The sequence below is a fragment of the Octopus bimaculoides genome, chromosome 21 (genome assembly GCF_001194135.2).
Source record: "Octopus bimaculoides isolate UCB-OBI-ISO-001 chromosome 21, ASM119413v2, whole genome shotgun sequence".
Classification (NCBI taxonomy): domain Eukaryota; kingdom Metazoa; phylum Mollusca; class Cephalopoda; order Octopoda; family Octopodidae; genus Octopus; species Octopus bimaculoides.
In genome coordinates, this window is record NC_069001.1 from 3,432,279 (window position 1) to 3,448,651 (window position 16,373).

The 16,373-nt window shown below is 31.9% G+C and overlaps 1 protein-coding gene across 4 annotated transcripts in view; it reads right to left on the bottom strand.

Annotated features, from left to right (window-relative positions):
- The window catches only part of LOC106874603 (protein SCAI), a 225,269-nt gene that overhangs the window by 19,747 nt on the left and 189,149 nt on the right, over positions 1-16,373 (bottom strand). For all 4 annotated transcript variants that reach the window (XR_008266452.1, XM_014922578.2, XM_014922502.2 and 1 more), the window contains 7 exons: positions 12,393-12,489; positions 10,952-11,050; positions 6,160-6,312; positions 4,964-5,086; positions 2,454-2,634; positions 1,700-1,796; positions 189-270 (listed from right to left, as the gene is read on the bottom strand). Coding sequence is in view for 3 of the 4 variants with exons in the window: in XM_014922578.2 (XP_014778064.1) it covers positions 189-270; positions 1,700-1,796; positions 2,454-2,634; positions 4,964-5,086; positions 6,160-6,312; positions 10,952-11,050; positions 12,393-12,489 (832 nt within the window). In the remaining variant the exon portion in view is untranslated. The remainder of the gene's footprint in view (positions 1-188; positions 271-1,699; positions 1,797-2,453; positions 2,635-4,963; positions 5,087-6,159; positions 6,313-10,951; positions 11,051-12,392; positions 12,490-16,373) is intronic.

The following is a 16,373-nucleotide window of genomic DNA, read 5'->3' on the forward strand; positions in this document are numbered from 1 at the left end:
ATATATATCATGAACAAGATATAGTCTGTCAACCCATATTGGAGTGTATGATTGTATCAGAACTAACTCAGACTGTATTGACCCATTCAATCCTTGTCAGTATTGAAAGCTGATATAAGATGATGATGATGATAATGATGGTGGTAGCTGTAGTGATGATGGTAATTGTGTTTACAATGTATACATACCTGAAATGCGGAACTATTATCACTATCGCAGATGAGAAACAATGGCTTTCTAGTGTAAGGATACAAATCACCTGGATGTAGACTGAAATTAAAATAGTTCACCTAATTAGCAAAGGTTTGCATAGATTATTAACAAACATAATAAATATGATTAGAATGAGAAGGTCAAATCTGATACCGAGATAAGTTATACTGAAGAATAAAAAGGGGAGAAAAAAATGGTGCCTAGTTAATTGTTTTTGGAATATTTTAATCAGAAAGCAGTCCAGACAGTATATAAAGCTCAGGCATAGACATGTGCTTAAAAAGTTCACTTCACAATCACATGGTTCTGGGTTCAAAACCCACTGAATATTACTGAGCACATTTATCATCTATTGTAGCTTTGGATATGATTGACCAATACCTTGTAAGCAAAATTTAGTAGATAGGAACTGTGCAGAAAACTTGTATACATATGATATGATGATGGACTCTCCCATAAAAGATGACATCTGAGTATTCAGCTTTTGCCAAACAATCTGCATAAATGATTTGTTTATAGTGATCAAATGTATGTATTGTATATCAGCTCACCACTCTCTCCATCAAATCAATGTTGTCTGAACAGGTGGATGGTGTGCTACGCATCAGGTTTTGAAGTGATCGCAGAGCAACATGAGATGAAGTGTTTTGCTCAAGAACACAACATACCACCCAGTCTAGGATTTGAAATCACGATTGCTACATTGTGAGTGCAACACCTAACCATATATATATATATATATATATATATATATATATATATATATATATATATATATATATATATATATCATATAATCAACCAGACTACCGGATGTTATACATTACTGGTCACAATGCACTTAGAATGTTTTTAGCTTTTGAATGATGCCATCCCGCTGGTTAGGTAACCAGGCCAACATTCCCCCTGATAGGAATTCTATTGTATTATAGGGTGACCTATTTACAGCTGAGTGAACTGGAGCAATGTGAAATGAAGTGTCTTGCTTGAGAACACAATGTGTCACCCACACACCCACATGTGTGTATGTGTATATTTGACACAAAACCACTAGTTAAAAACTGGTGTTGTGTTAAAGGTAACTTCGTTAAAAAAAGATTGCTGAAACAAGTATCAGACAACAATGACTGGAATGGATATGATCAACTAAAAAAGAAAAAATTGTGAAAGGCAGTACTTCAGCTTGGCTGTAGTTCAATAACTGAAACCAGTACAAGAAACGATTTCCCTGTTGTGTTTTCATGTAGACATGACAATGATCTGTTTTTTTATTAGAACTGACAATTGGGCATATTCTGAAGAATTTCGTTTGATCTGTGGATATCTGAGAGTTTCAATTATCAACACACACACACACACACACACACATATATATATTCAATGTAAATTCTGGGCCTCTGTCTTTTTTATTTATCCAATTGGTACATATAATGTCTAAAAAGGAAGGGAAGAGAGTTCCCATTGAAAAAAACATCTGATGCCTCACCAATGCATTTCTTTCAAACTTCCAGGTCTTTTGTTTTTATTTAATATGTCCCCTTCTCGCCGACTATTGGTCACTACACCTCCAAGGTCGTAGGCAGCTGCAAATTGGTAAAAAGAGTTTCATGTTCAATCAATTTTTAGTTTCTAAAAATTATTCAAACCAATAACACATGCATATATATTACTTACATAAACTTTGAAGGAATGAATTATAATACTAAATATCAAAGACTATTTTCTGAATTCTTATAAACCTGTATTGCCAATTATAGAGTATCTCAAACCTGTGGGATTATTAATTTTGCTTTTTAACTTTCAAAGGCTTGGGAAAAAGATATAGTAGAATGCAAGTTCTAAGTAAGTAGAATCTCTGATTTAAGTTTATTCTAGGCCACAGTAATCTAAAACAGTTTCAGAAGAATTTAGACAAATTTCAGCCTAATCATGTGTTCTTATGTTCATTTCTCCATGTTAACATGAGGAAGCTAATTGAGAAAATGTGTACAATCAAATGAAGTAGTTTGTATCTGTTACTTTCTTCATTATAATTTATACATGACATTATATGTATAAATGGTGCCTGTTTGCAACTAGGTAGACTGAGGCAAAGAGAATAATGACTTGTATAAGGGCTTGATATAATGAGCAAGAATTTTACATAAAGTATGGTCAATTAAAGAATTACAAGGTAAACACACACACAGAAAGGAATAGTTATAACTGAACTGCATTGAAACAGTGGCACATAAACTTACCATCATCTGTGTGTTTGGAATTCCCATAGCAACCGTCAGCAGATATATACAAGAGAAGGGCTCCATTTGGAGGAAGTTCTTTAAAACCTGACGCTAGGAATGTATTCAGTTGACTGAATGTGGGTTTGTAGAGCAGATACTTGTGTGGGTTATCTCTTCGTATAGAACGATCGCCATTTTCCTTGAAAGATAAAATAAACACTAGTTAGGCTAGGTACAACTTAAAGATGAAAATAATTTCTGTAGAGAATAAGAATGATTTTATTATTTACAAAGAAAGATGAATATTCTGATAGACATTGAAAAATAAAAATCAATGTTGATTTCTATCAACATCATCACCATTAAATCACCATAATACCTACACATACCTCCTGAACACCTCACACACACACAAATCAAGGGACTCTCTATACAGTCACATGACCTGCTAGAAATAGCAGACAAATCTTCAAATCACATCTTACAGTATCATTGGATAAAAGCTTAGTCCACTGGTTTAATACTTGTGTCATTACACTCTAATAACTTAATAATTACTCATCTAAAATATTAGCTTTTCCATCATCAAAAAACTATTTATTACAAGATTTTATTCAATTGTACATATTATTTTCTTTCTGAAACCCCCAAACTCTCAAAATATCCAAATCACTGACTTGTACTCTTGAACCCAGAAAACAAAACAGTAAATAAAAAAGAAAAAAAAACCAACTTTGTTACTGATAATCTGAGAACTAAGAATATTTATGTAGCAAGGAAAAAATAACAATAACTGAATCAGTAATGTTATACTTTGGAAAGTATGGGAGACAACTCTAGACATGTTTCAGTCGTATTAGTAAAGTATAAGTTTAGCTGCACTGTATTTGATAAAGTAGTGATGAGAAAATCACTTAGTAGGTATGCAATGTTATACATGTGTATTGTAAAAATGTTCAGTAAATTCTATATTGAATATCATTAGCTTATACTTAATAAATTTAATACACTTTCTCTGTTAATAAATAAATGGAAGCATAAGTATCTCAATGTTTAAATATATAGTATATTCAATGTATATTTTGGTTGCTAGCATTCAACCGAAAAAGTGTGGTAAAATAACTATAGATTGTCGTTCAGGAAAAGTTATCTCCCTTATATACTACAGAATAATTTTAGAGAAGAATGATAAAACAAAAAATTGCCAAGAATTATTTGAAATCTGAAAAATGTTTTGTTTAGATAAAAATACTAAAATATAATTGAAATAAAACAATATTTCCATTTTTACCCACAAAATTTTATACTCACTAATAGATGTTTATATTGTTGAAATTACTCTCTTTATTCACATTACGAAATATATGACAAATTTTGATTTTTACAAACACTTTTATCTAGATCAATGTTTTCCATGCTTGAGTATCATCATGACACTGAAATCATCATAATCGTCACCCTTGTCCTTTTAACATTCACTTTCCCATGCTACAAGTCTAAGACAAGACTTACTGGGGCAAGTTTTTTTTTTTCATTGGTAGGAAGGAGGGGATTTCCCAATAGTGCAATGCTTGCACTGCTGTGAAATCTACTTAAAGATATGCAAGGGTCATGTCATGCTGTTTTAAACCAAATAACTGATTAGCTAAATCAATTAAGTCATTGAATATTGCATCTTCTGCAATGATGCAATGCTATATCAAGAGATGAACCATCAATACTTTGTCCAGGGAATGTACAGAGCATTAAGCACTTCATCTCACATCTTATTTATAGTTATATGAACTCCTAGCTTACCTAACTGTAAACTTGAGAATTTAGAGTCATTAATACAGCAGCAATAGATGATACAAAACACTGACCATTGATCTTAATAACTAGTTTGCCAGAAGCACTAACTCTATAAACTACAGTTTGACAAAGGCAATCAACATTTGGCCACAAATGACATAACCATGTTTTGCCAAAAAAAATGATTAATAAAATATTTTCAGTTTCTGTACTTCCATATTGTGTGTGTGTGTGTGTGTGTGTGTGTGTTTGCATGCACACGCTATACATGCAATGAAGTACTCATAGTTTTCTTTTCCTTTCTTCTTATTCATTTATCTATACAAATTCACTCACAAATTTATGAGGAAATTTCTACATAGTTGCTCAATATGCTAGATATAGCAGCCAAATCTCCCTTGAACTATGCTTTAACAGCTGAAAAAATATATACAAAGAAAGAAAATAAGAAAATTGATAATGTAGTCCTAAACTTCACTTTCTGAAAAAAAAGAAGAATTATCATAGCTGGCCTGAAGCTAAACAACAAATGTTTGTAGTTTATTTCCATAGAGCAGATAGCCCAGTCTCTTAATGTACTAATGGTACTTGTTGAATTTTTCAATACTCACGGCAAACTAACTACTGAACTTCATTTTTACTTATGAATTTTATATTTAAATAATTGTTTTAACTGGAGGGAATGTAAAACAGTATAAAAAGACAAATATTTAAAAAAGAAAGCATTTGCTGCTCACAAATGGCTGTCTTCCTGGGGCAGGTGACGTATCATATAGTTGAGTTGTTAAATCTTCTTGTGGTTCTCTTTCTAATGTCTGTAGCATTCGGAACATGTCAAGAGTTAATTCACTAAATTTCACCTGAAAATACAATACAGTGTTACATTCATTTAAATCAAGTTTATTGTTGTTATGTAACAATGGGCATAGAAAGAGTACAGTGGGATCTCAGGTAGAATAAAAGAAAAGATGGATTTCCTATGCAATTACCAATAAGGTTACCCCACCAAATTTAATTTTTTAACTGCCTAGAATGCTTGCAAGAATTGGTATGTAACTTATGCTACCTAGACGAACTAACTGGAGGTGGAGGTGGGCATTACAAAAGCATAGTAGCAAATGTAAGGATTAAATGGAAATTTTCAGGGAACCAATAACCTCTGGTGGTAGCAAAGAGCATCTTTTGTTGAATAAGAAGTATATTGTAAGGTGCTTGTTTATGAAGTTGTGATATTGTGTGCTAGCTAAACAAGAGTGGTAAATATGTGCAGAATGTTCAAAGACTGAAAAGGAATGAGATGAGTATGCTGCACAGAATGTATTGGGTCATTCCATAAATAATGTGCTTTTTTATACTTATTTTATTTTATTATAAGTAAGATGAAAAATAGCTGGGCATTAGGTGTGTATCAGTAAGAGAAAAGCTCAACTACTTACATGAGTGGGCTCAAGTTCCTCTAACTCACAAATAAAAGCTGAAAGTACTTAACTCACTTTCTCTCTCTCTCTCTCTCACACACACAGAATGGACCATAGGGTGGTGCTTAATAGATAACAAAGTCAAAATATTCATGTCATCATTAACTTTCCAAGTAAATCTTTAGTATATGCTCATACATGAGTTAACATTACATGAGCATAGAAGTTTCATTAGTTTCTCTAGTTTATGTAGATATGACTTTAGGAAAGGAAAGCAAATAAACTTGAGCTCATCTTGTCACAAAACAGAATTGCAAACTATACATGTGATCACTTGGTCTGATGGAAAAAGTAGTGAATTCTCTTAATAAAAAAAAAATAATTTAAAAAACCACTTTGGATAATGTAGTCCTAGATATATTGTGTCTGAAAGAAAGACAAGATGATCATGGTTGATAAACCAGTGACCTTTGGCTAAACAATAACAACAATGACAACAGAAGCAATGCACTTACTTGTTCATTACAATTGCCTACAATGAGAATCTCTTGAAGTGTTAAATATACTGGAGTGCCCTTATCCAAAGGAGGGGTGTTGAGAGGAGTCAGTCGGTGGGATAAGACAATAGAGGAAGAGTCAACATCAACGACACTTATTATATTATCAGCCTGCAATAAAAGGATCAAAAGAAAACAATGAGTATTCTGTATAAATATATACTACTGGCAAGAGTGCTGCAAGAGAGGTTATAATAAAGAAAAGAGATAAATGAATATTTCAAGTCTATTTTCAAAGACAACATACTATTATGAGAGGATTTGGTTTCCTTTTATTGGTGTCAGTCATTGGGATGCATCCAAAATGGGACCCCACAGTTACTTATTTTATTAGTCCAACTTATTTTAGTCTGCTACTTACTTTATTAACCTTTCTATTGAATGACTGAGTTTTATCTTTTCAATATAAAGAGACCTAACTCAGTGCACTGGTAGACACACACACACACACACACACACACACACACACACACACACACACACACACATGAATACAATGTACCCGAATATATATTAATGACACAGACAAATAAGAGTAAAAATTGTATTAATTTGATAGTGAATGAATGAGGGGAAAAAATGTTTGTAATTTCAGACTTATTTGTTCTTCATCAGAAAGAAGAAGAAAAAAAAGAGAAAAAGAAAAAAAAAGAGTTAATCCATGTACATTTATGATGAGGTCATGCTTTCCACATTTAATCAACATCAACTAATATAATTTTATATTGTTATTCATTGCCTGTATTCTTATATATTTGAATATATTCTACTCCATGCTGATGTAGTCTGACCAGCTTGCATCCATACTGAATCACCTTTCAGATTTACAACTCAAGTTCACCTGGATTACTATTTCAGTTAACTTTGGATTACACTGGATATATTTTATTGCATCATACGTCAGGTGTAGCTGTTTGGTTGAGAAGCTTGTTTCCCAGCCACATGGTTTCAGGTTCCAGGTATCTTGGACAAGTGTCTTCTGCTATAGACCCAAGCCAACCATAACCTTGTGGATAGATTTGGTAGACAGAAACTAAAAGAAGCTTGTGTGTGTGTGTCCTCCATCACTGCTTGATGACTGTTTGTTTATTTTCATCTTTTGCCTTTTACTTGTTTCACTCATTAGACTATGGCCATGCTGGGCCACTGTCTTGAAGAATTTTAGTCAAACAAATTTACACCAATACTTGTCTTTTTTAAACCTGGTACTTATTCTATTGATCTCTTTTGCTGAACCACTAAGTTACAGGGACACAAACACACTATATTTGCAGTATATGTATATTAAATGGAATGTTCATCTCTCAAGATGTGATTAATAATTTGAAAAAAACACTAACATTAACATATTTAGGTGCAGGTGTGGATATGTGACAAAAAGTTTGCTTCCCAACTAAGTGGTTCTGGGTTCAGTCTCACTGTATGGCACCTTGGGCAAGGGTCTTCTACTAGAGCCTTCAGCCAACCACGGCCTTATAAGTGGATTTGGTAGATGGAAACTGAAAAGAGTCTGTCAGTGGCACTCTCGGTGGAGTAAAAAATGTGGAGTATAGAAAGATCAATCTTATTGTTCATTAAGTGAAAATGTTAAAGTTGACGTTTTTAAGTGGTAAGAAATTCTCGAGATAGCTGGACAGCAGAAGGTCTTTAGAGAAGAAACACTCCTCAGGCAAATGTTTTGGCCCTTAATTTCTTACACTCTAAGTAAGCTGGGCCGCATCCAGGTCATGACTTTTGAATGCCCTTCTGCTGACATTTTTTAGCCACTTGGATATCAGAGTCTTGTGCATTTAAACTGCTTGGCAATTTCATCTAGTTGTAACTCTTCTCTGTTGACTCAGTTTCAAAATTATATTTAAAAGAAAAATAATGTTGGTTGTCATGGTAGCTTAACTTCTGTTTTTATAGAGATGTGAGATAAATTTCATCTTGAAACAGTTTAACAGTAGTGTGTTTCTCATAGAGAGGTGTACAGAGGTATGTAGAATTAAATATCTCAATTCCAGAAAACATACTAAAATGTCTGTACTGGATTTGAACTTGTAACCTACAAACTGATAATGCAATACTTTACCAACTCAACCAATTTGGTTAAGACAAAGGTTATACAAAACATAGATTATTTTCTTCAGACACAATGGTTATCAGCAAATATTGATATCTGGAAATCTATCAGCAAAATTATTGATCATTTGGTAAACAAATTCTGTTCAAAGAAAACTCTAATTTATGCAATCACTGCCAAATGGATACACAGTGTATGTATGTGTGTGTGAGTGCAGGAGTATGCATTCGATTAAGTTTGCATGTGTTGTGTGTGTGTATGTGAGAGAGAGAGAGTGTGTGAGTGAGTGAGTGAGTCAGTATGCGTGTGATTAAGTAAGTATATAAATATGTGAAATGGAGTGAGTATGTGTGTAAATGGATGCAGACATGGTAGAACATTTGAGAAATTCATTTTCTCATCATGGGGTGTCAGGTTCAATCCCATCATGTGGCATTTGGAGCAAGTAGGAACATTAAATGATGATGATGATACAACTGAAATTTTCTACTCATATGTTTTTATATATCAGAAAAACACACTTTTCCCATAATATTGTACTAATTTGTATAATTGTTCTAAGTATTTTTTTAATGAGCAGATTTTCTCAGTGTCTATTGCAATGCTTTGGAATACATAAAATTTACTTTTTCTGTCAGGAGCTAAACAGGAGAAATTTCAGAAAAAGTTACATAGACTTTGAAAACATGTGCTCCTTTCCAAATTTTCAACTACATAGGTCCATAACTATGGCCTATAATTTAATACTTTCATTCACTTATATGTGCATGTACACACATACAGTCACTTACTTGATTCTTCAGCTTTAAATAACTGAATAAAATTGATTGCATGTTTGTCTCATATATAAAATATCACCTTATATATGACAAATATGTATATGAAAAATAATATATGAAATTGATTAGTTACAAAGAGGATTTTTCCCTTTAAACAATATCTGAATAAACATGTTATCTACAAAAAAAAAATATATATATACATAAAAACTAGAGTATTAAATGTTTGACTGCTTTTTAAATTTCAATTTCAAAAATGCTTCTGCAGTAAAATTTTAATTTATCACAATTGTATAGAGATACAGACAGATAGATAATATTAACTTTGCTAAATGTTTCAATGAATGGAACCAAGAAGTAGTTTAACTATAAGTATACTGATCACTATGAAATGGTTATCAAGTAAGCAAAGAAAGCATAGCATAGAAGTTCTTCATAATTGTATTACTGATGTTGAATAGCCTCAGATGACTGGAGCTATTCAAAAACAAAACCAACAAATAATGTGAGTAGTAATACACAAAGTTTACTTTATTTGAAATTGTTCGGATGGTGATAGAATTAAAATACTACTTTCAAAGCTTGCATTGAAACACTTTTGTTCTATAGTTGTGAGGCTTGAACAATATCAGAAACACTTGCAGAAGAGATAAACTCTAGCCATTTCTCTCTTTTATGATTTGCAATTGGAGTTCATTTCCCACAAAGAATAAATAATAAATGGTTAATTGCAAGAGCACAGACTTTGTCAGCTGATAGCATTTTTTGATTAATTCTGACTGGATAGGCTTTGAGACCTAATATACCAGTAATCACTCTTTTCAATCACAAAAATTAAGCTATAGGGCCTTATTGTGTTGGAGAAGCTTTACAAAAGATGCACATTTCACAAGTTAATGAGGAGCTAATCGGATACAATATTAGATTTATTGAAACAGTTTAAATTGCTAAGGATGGGGACCAATGGTGACAGCACAGTGGCCAGGGTTGAGTACACATTTCTTTTGGAGACAATCACTTATAGAAATGATAGGGGATGTTAAAGAACAACAATAAAATGTAAACTTTTCCAAATCAAAGGGACCATTAAGGTTGGTTGATCTGTTTTCTGTAGTATTTAGAAAATGAAAGAAGTATTTCCCCTTGAAGATGATGCTAGCCTATCACAGGTAATCTTTGTCATGGAAAGAATTGAACAACAAACTTTGAAAGTCAAATATTATCAATATTATCAATGCTGTGGTATGTTTACATTGGTGAATTATAGCTCCATAATACCTACTTAGATCTAGGAAGATTTCTATATAGGAGCAATGCAATACCAGTTATAATAACCCTCTAGTCTTCTGTGACTTCTAACAACTATCAAATCTAGTTAACTAACATAGACATAAATGTAAATTTCACCACTTCATGTGAACATTGTGTTGTAATTAATAAATATCTAATGTTTATTAGCTGCAACTAATAAACATCAAACAGTATTCAATTATCCCTTTCTTCTTTTTTGAGAATGGGGAGGCTCTGTATAAAAAAAGAGCTTTTATGCACACATACATACTATGTACATAAGTAAGTGTGTGAGAGAGAGAGAGAGAGAGAGAGAGAGAGAGAGAGAGAGAGCATGTGTATGTGGATTGCATGTATGTGAACAAATATTTTTTTATTGTATATACATGTTAAAAGCATATATGTGTGTAAAAATACAAAATGAGTAAAAATACAAAATGTATATGTGACTGAAAGTGTGTGAATGTATTTGTGTGTGCATGAACAAGTGTGTATAGTGTTTATAATGATACACTAATTACACATCAACAGAGATAACAGTGAATCATTTATCTGTATATGAAGATAACCACAAACATTTCAATTGTAAATATATTGTAAAATAGGAATAGTTTACCTCAATAAAGGATTTAATTTCACCTAAAACTAAATTCCATTCCATCTGATCATCTGGTTCATATGTGGTGGTATAGTCATCAATTTGTTTGGCTAATTCCTGAAATAAAAGAATGAATGGAACAGAAATGTTTTTTTTTTTTTTGAAAAAATCCACAAGACATTTCAAGTTTCTATTATTTGAAGTACATTTCAATTGTGGTAAAACGGATTGTCTTGAAAATTGGTTTTTTGTGTTCTGTATTAACTCCAATCATCTTGGCTCAATATCACTGTAGTTGAAAATTTTTTTAGTGTATGTTATACAGTATAGTGTTCATGACCTATGCAGGCCACACTGCCATACTTGTGAGATTGATGAATGTGGCTGATACCTAGAGAGAGAGAGAGAGAGAGGTGGGGGGCTAGCAGAGATGAGTTGGAACAGTCTAGTTTGAATGCTTGCAACAGAGTAAACTTTGCCAGAAGCATGCAAAGTCTGTTTGACGGGGTTTTGAACCAGGTGGCTAGTTAAGGTTACTACCCAGTTAGGCCAACATTTAATCTTATCAGTTATCTGGCTTATCTATCTTGACTTATATTTCATATATTCTAAAATTTCTAAAACTCATTTTTCTTATCTCTTGTTATTTCATATTTTGGTGGAGATATACTTCATCTGATGCAATATTAATCCCCAAATCTTCAGGTACTCTAGCACTGACAACTTTCATCAACCACTAGCTAATAAGGGTTGCTTGAAATAGCAACCAAATCTCTTTCAAATCATGCACCACCATCTTTAAAAAGAAGAAGGATACATTAGATAATGTAGTCCTAGATACCATAAAAACAGAAACATTTATTTAAACCAAGCATTCTTAACATGCCTGGAATGGAACATTATCAGGCATGTAAGGAACAGTACAGTATCTTTCACTGACGATCACAGAGAGAAAAATCTGGTGTTACAAGATCAAGTTTATTAATTTTACTAAATTAATTGAACTAAAACATTGTAAAAAAACTTTTAGACAGATCGTGACACTAATTGGTACTGTTTTTAAAATTATTTTAAATGGATGAAGAGTACTGGACATGAAAGGAGGCAATAAGATGACAAGAAATAAAAAAAGATCAAAAATACAGTAAGAAGTAGTTAGGTCAGATTCATGAGTACCAAGCTTCAGATAAGCCAACACAGGATTAAACATGAAAAGAAGCTGTTTATCAGACGAGTCCAAATAGAGAGAATTGGATATTCAAATAATGTTGAAGGTGCTTTTAATAGTGACCTGCAAACAAATACTACAAATGATATTTTTATTATGGTAGGAGTGGGAAGGGAAGGACTGGTGAAGGTTTATGAACCCAGAGTTGCAAATTCCTCACTTATTTCCCAATTAGTTTTACCATCACTGGTATACATAGGAACATAGCAACAATATAGCATTCTTACTTACTCTCACTAGATCTCGTACCAGCTTCATCTTCTTCAATAATAAACACACCACAATGAACCGTGCATAGTATCGGAGTTTCTTCACCATTAAATCTGGCCTAAACAGTAAGACAAAACAGGCAGAGGATATTTTATTGGGGAAAAAAATATATTAAATTAAAAACAATTGTGTAATTGACATTGAAACAGATGTGTATAGACATATAAGATTAAACACACACACATATGCATATATATTATATACACATAGATACATAAATACACAAACTTCAGATGATACGTACATTACATTCCTGGACATAATTATATATATATATATAGGGTAAGATAGGTGAGAGAGACATATACACTACATAAATACTTACATAACAATTCTAGACCCATTCAATTTCCACACACATATACTAATATATACATATATGAATGTTATATATAAATATATGCAGAAACAGATTTTTTTGTACATAAAAAAGAAATATACATAAACACAGGGATGCAAAATGACCATATAGCTATTAAATTACACTAAAGTGCAACTTAAAAGATTCATAAAAAAACTTTTATTTAAAGTTTAAACCTGTCTAAGATTTAGCCATATCTTTGGTTATTTTGTCATTGTTTACACTTCATTCATATTCCATAAGCATGAAAAAAAAAATCAAGTTAAATCTAGTTAAAAGAAGGTTTACAATGCATATCGTCTTTGAAAATATGACATGAGAAAATGCAAAAATCTCAGGAAGCTATTTCTAACAGTCAAATAACTAAACAGAGGTTTATACAATTCCATGTACTAATGAATCAAAGCTTTTGTAATTTGAGGTACAGCAGAACTATTTGAGCATTTCATCAAGAACAGAGTCTGTTCTGGATGCCTTTGCAATAGCTGTTTCTACTTCAGAGAGATTTCTGCAAGCAACTGTTCATTTATTGCATGTTGTTGCAGATGTTCAAAGACTACTTCATCAAATGTTGAAGGATGATTTAAAACATTGTTAAAATGTTAAGTCCATCATTTCAACAAAACAGTTGAAGCAATTAGAAAGTTTCCATCTTTGTTGTCTTTGCAAAATCTCTTAGATTAAGTGATAGGACATGCTACCCAATACAGAAACCCTATCACAATGTAAAATCAGTGATAGGCAGGCATTACTAATGAAACAACTACTTCACTGATATAGTCAGGTAACATAGATGAGAAATGATTGCATTCTCAAATCAGTCTTTTACAACCAGTTTGCTAGAAGTGTTGTACATGAGCATCACTGAAGTTAATATAAAAAATTTCTAAAGTGAAATCTGATGATGTGCCATATAAGCAAAGTGATGACTTTCTTCAAAGATTTAACAGACAATCATTGTGATTGGAGAACTCTCTGCATGAAGGCCACTAAACACTTCAAGTAGATTTCATATTGAGAAAAGGAGGAATGAAAGATACAGAAAGAGATCCAAAATAATTACAATGCCCTGTAACTTTCTACACCTTGATAGCTTCTATAGACTTGATTGTCTTGTCTTACTCTCATTATTTCTTTATATTATGTCTACTACTGTCCAATCCATGCCAACATAAAAAGTCAATGTAAAATAATGATGATACCATTACTTTACTATGTCTTACTATTCTTATTTCAATATGCCTCAGTAACATTATTTCTATATATATGCCTTACTATTATTATTTCTATATGTCTCACAGCCACAATTTCTACATGTCTCACTCCTGTTCACTGACAGCAAATCAATTAATTGTTCCTAAAAGATAAACATGAAAAACTGCACTACAAATACAAAATGTTGTAGTGTTTCTCTTACAACATGAATTACAAGCTGCATCCAGTTATTGAGTCTAATTGTTAATCAATAAAATTTATCAACCAATAATTAGCTATTATAATTTACCTGACAACTAGTCCTATCAATGAAGCAATGTTGTTAAATAGTATCACACAGCATATAACAATAATAATGTTTAAATAGCAGAACAAAGTAACATGTTTCACACTGAAATTAATATTATGATTATCAGCAACAACAAGCTTTAAATAATGTAGTTAATTAATTATTGATACAACATGATAAAGGTATTTTTATAGAGAATTGATTAGAAAACAATATTTCATTAAAAAATATGGTCATTGATTTTGCAATAAAAGCTGTATGAGAATCTTAAACACATTATAATGTTCAACTAGAATAGACTAAGCTAGCTCCTATTCAGTATATACAAACTATATTCTATTTTCTTTGATATTATTGCTATTGATAATGCCTTTCATTACAAGTTAAAATAAGAGTATTAATCAGTTCTGCAATTGGAAATGGATCGGGTCAACTAATTATTGTTTGTGGTTTATCTCGACAAACATGCACATGTCTTATAACATAAAATATACTATTGCTGTTGTTGTTATCTAACACCCCCAGGTCAAACCTGATTGAATAGACCTACGATCAAAAACATTCCTATCTTAACCACCTTGTTTTCACTCAGCCACAGTGTATCTAGGACTACATTACCCAATATATCTTTCCTTTTTTTTAACACAGTAGGGTGTGATTTGAGAAGGGTTTGACTGCTTTTTCCAAATATGTTGAGCAATTATGTAAAAGCTTTCCCTTTGAGTGGGGGGGGGGGATAGTACCATTTAGCTTGATACTCCACTGTTCTGATTTCAAATTCTAACTGCACTGACCCATAACTTTTAAACTTAAGGATATAAGCCCCAGTAACATACTGACAGTGATGCTTTCGAGTTTACCTTTCTGCCTTAACCTTTAGCATTCCTATTACTCTGTCGAATGTAATGTTTATTTATTAACACTGTTTTGAATTAATCATGTTTTTATCTTGTAGCTTTGGTATTTCGATGATATGATGGTATATTTTTAGAATGACATTGTTGGATGAGTATGATTTGGTTGGTTTGGACATAAAACAAGTAGAATATTTAGGCTGGATATCGTTGATTTAGATGCTAAAGGGTTAAAAGGAAAGCAAAATAGAATTTATACTTTTTAAAGATGCAAATACATAAAGAGCTATGTTATTTTCAATTCACCTAACTGGGTGTACTTGAAAGGTATAAAAAGACCACCATAGATCACCCAATTAGAAAGTGGTGGTATACGACACTCAACACCTGAGGACTTTGAATATTATGTACATATGATGATGAATCTTGATATATGAGATAGTATGGCTAGAATTAACACTGATGATATGGAGCAACTTTTCATAGAAATATATTCTTACAGTTTAGATAAATCTTCAAGCTGTGAAATTGAACCTAAAACCTTGTGATTGTAAAGCAAACATCTTAACCACAAAGCCATGCCTGTTCCCTTAAACAACATGCAATGATATATCTCAACAGTCAAGGCAATAGTATTATATAATTATTAGATATATTGGCAAAATATTAGCAAAACAGGTAGACACATTTAGATTCATTCATACTTTTCTGTGTTTATGTGGTGAATTGTGGAGCTGGCAGCAGTGTTTTAATGATACTGATGGCATTGACAACATAACCATAGGTCCAGTTAATCAGTTGAATATTAAGTTTTATCAAAACTCAAAAACAGTTCCTGATTTGTGTATTTGTGCATATGTCTACTATCTCTCTCTCACACACATACATACCACATATACATAAATACAAACACCACACATACAAGTATCACGTATATACAAAAGATTTATAAAAATACACATACACGTTTTATATCTATATATATATATATATATATATACGCACACAACACTTATACATACATGTACATTTACACATAAACACACACAACCATAAAACCCATTTGTATTTATGTGTAAATATATACATATGCAAACAATGATTATAATATTTACATATTGTATATATGTATACATTATGTGTGTGTGTGCATACATAAATACACACAATATTTATAATCACACAAACACTATATATATATATATATATATATATATATATAT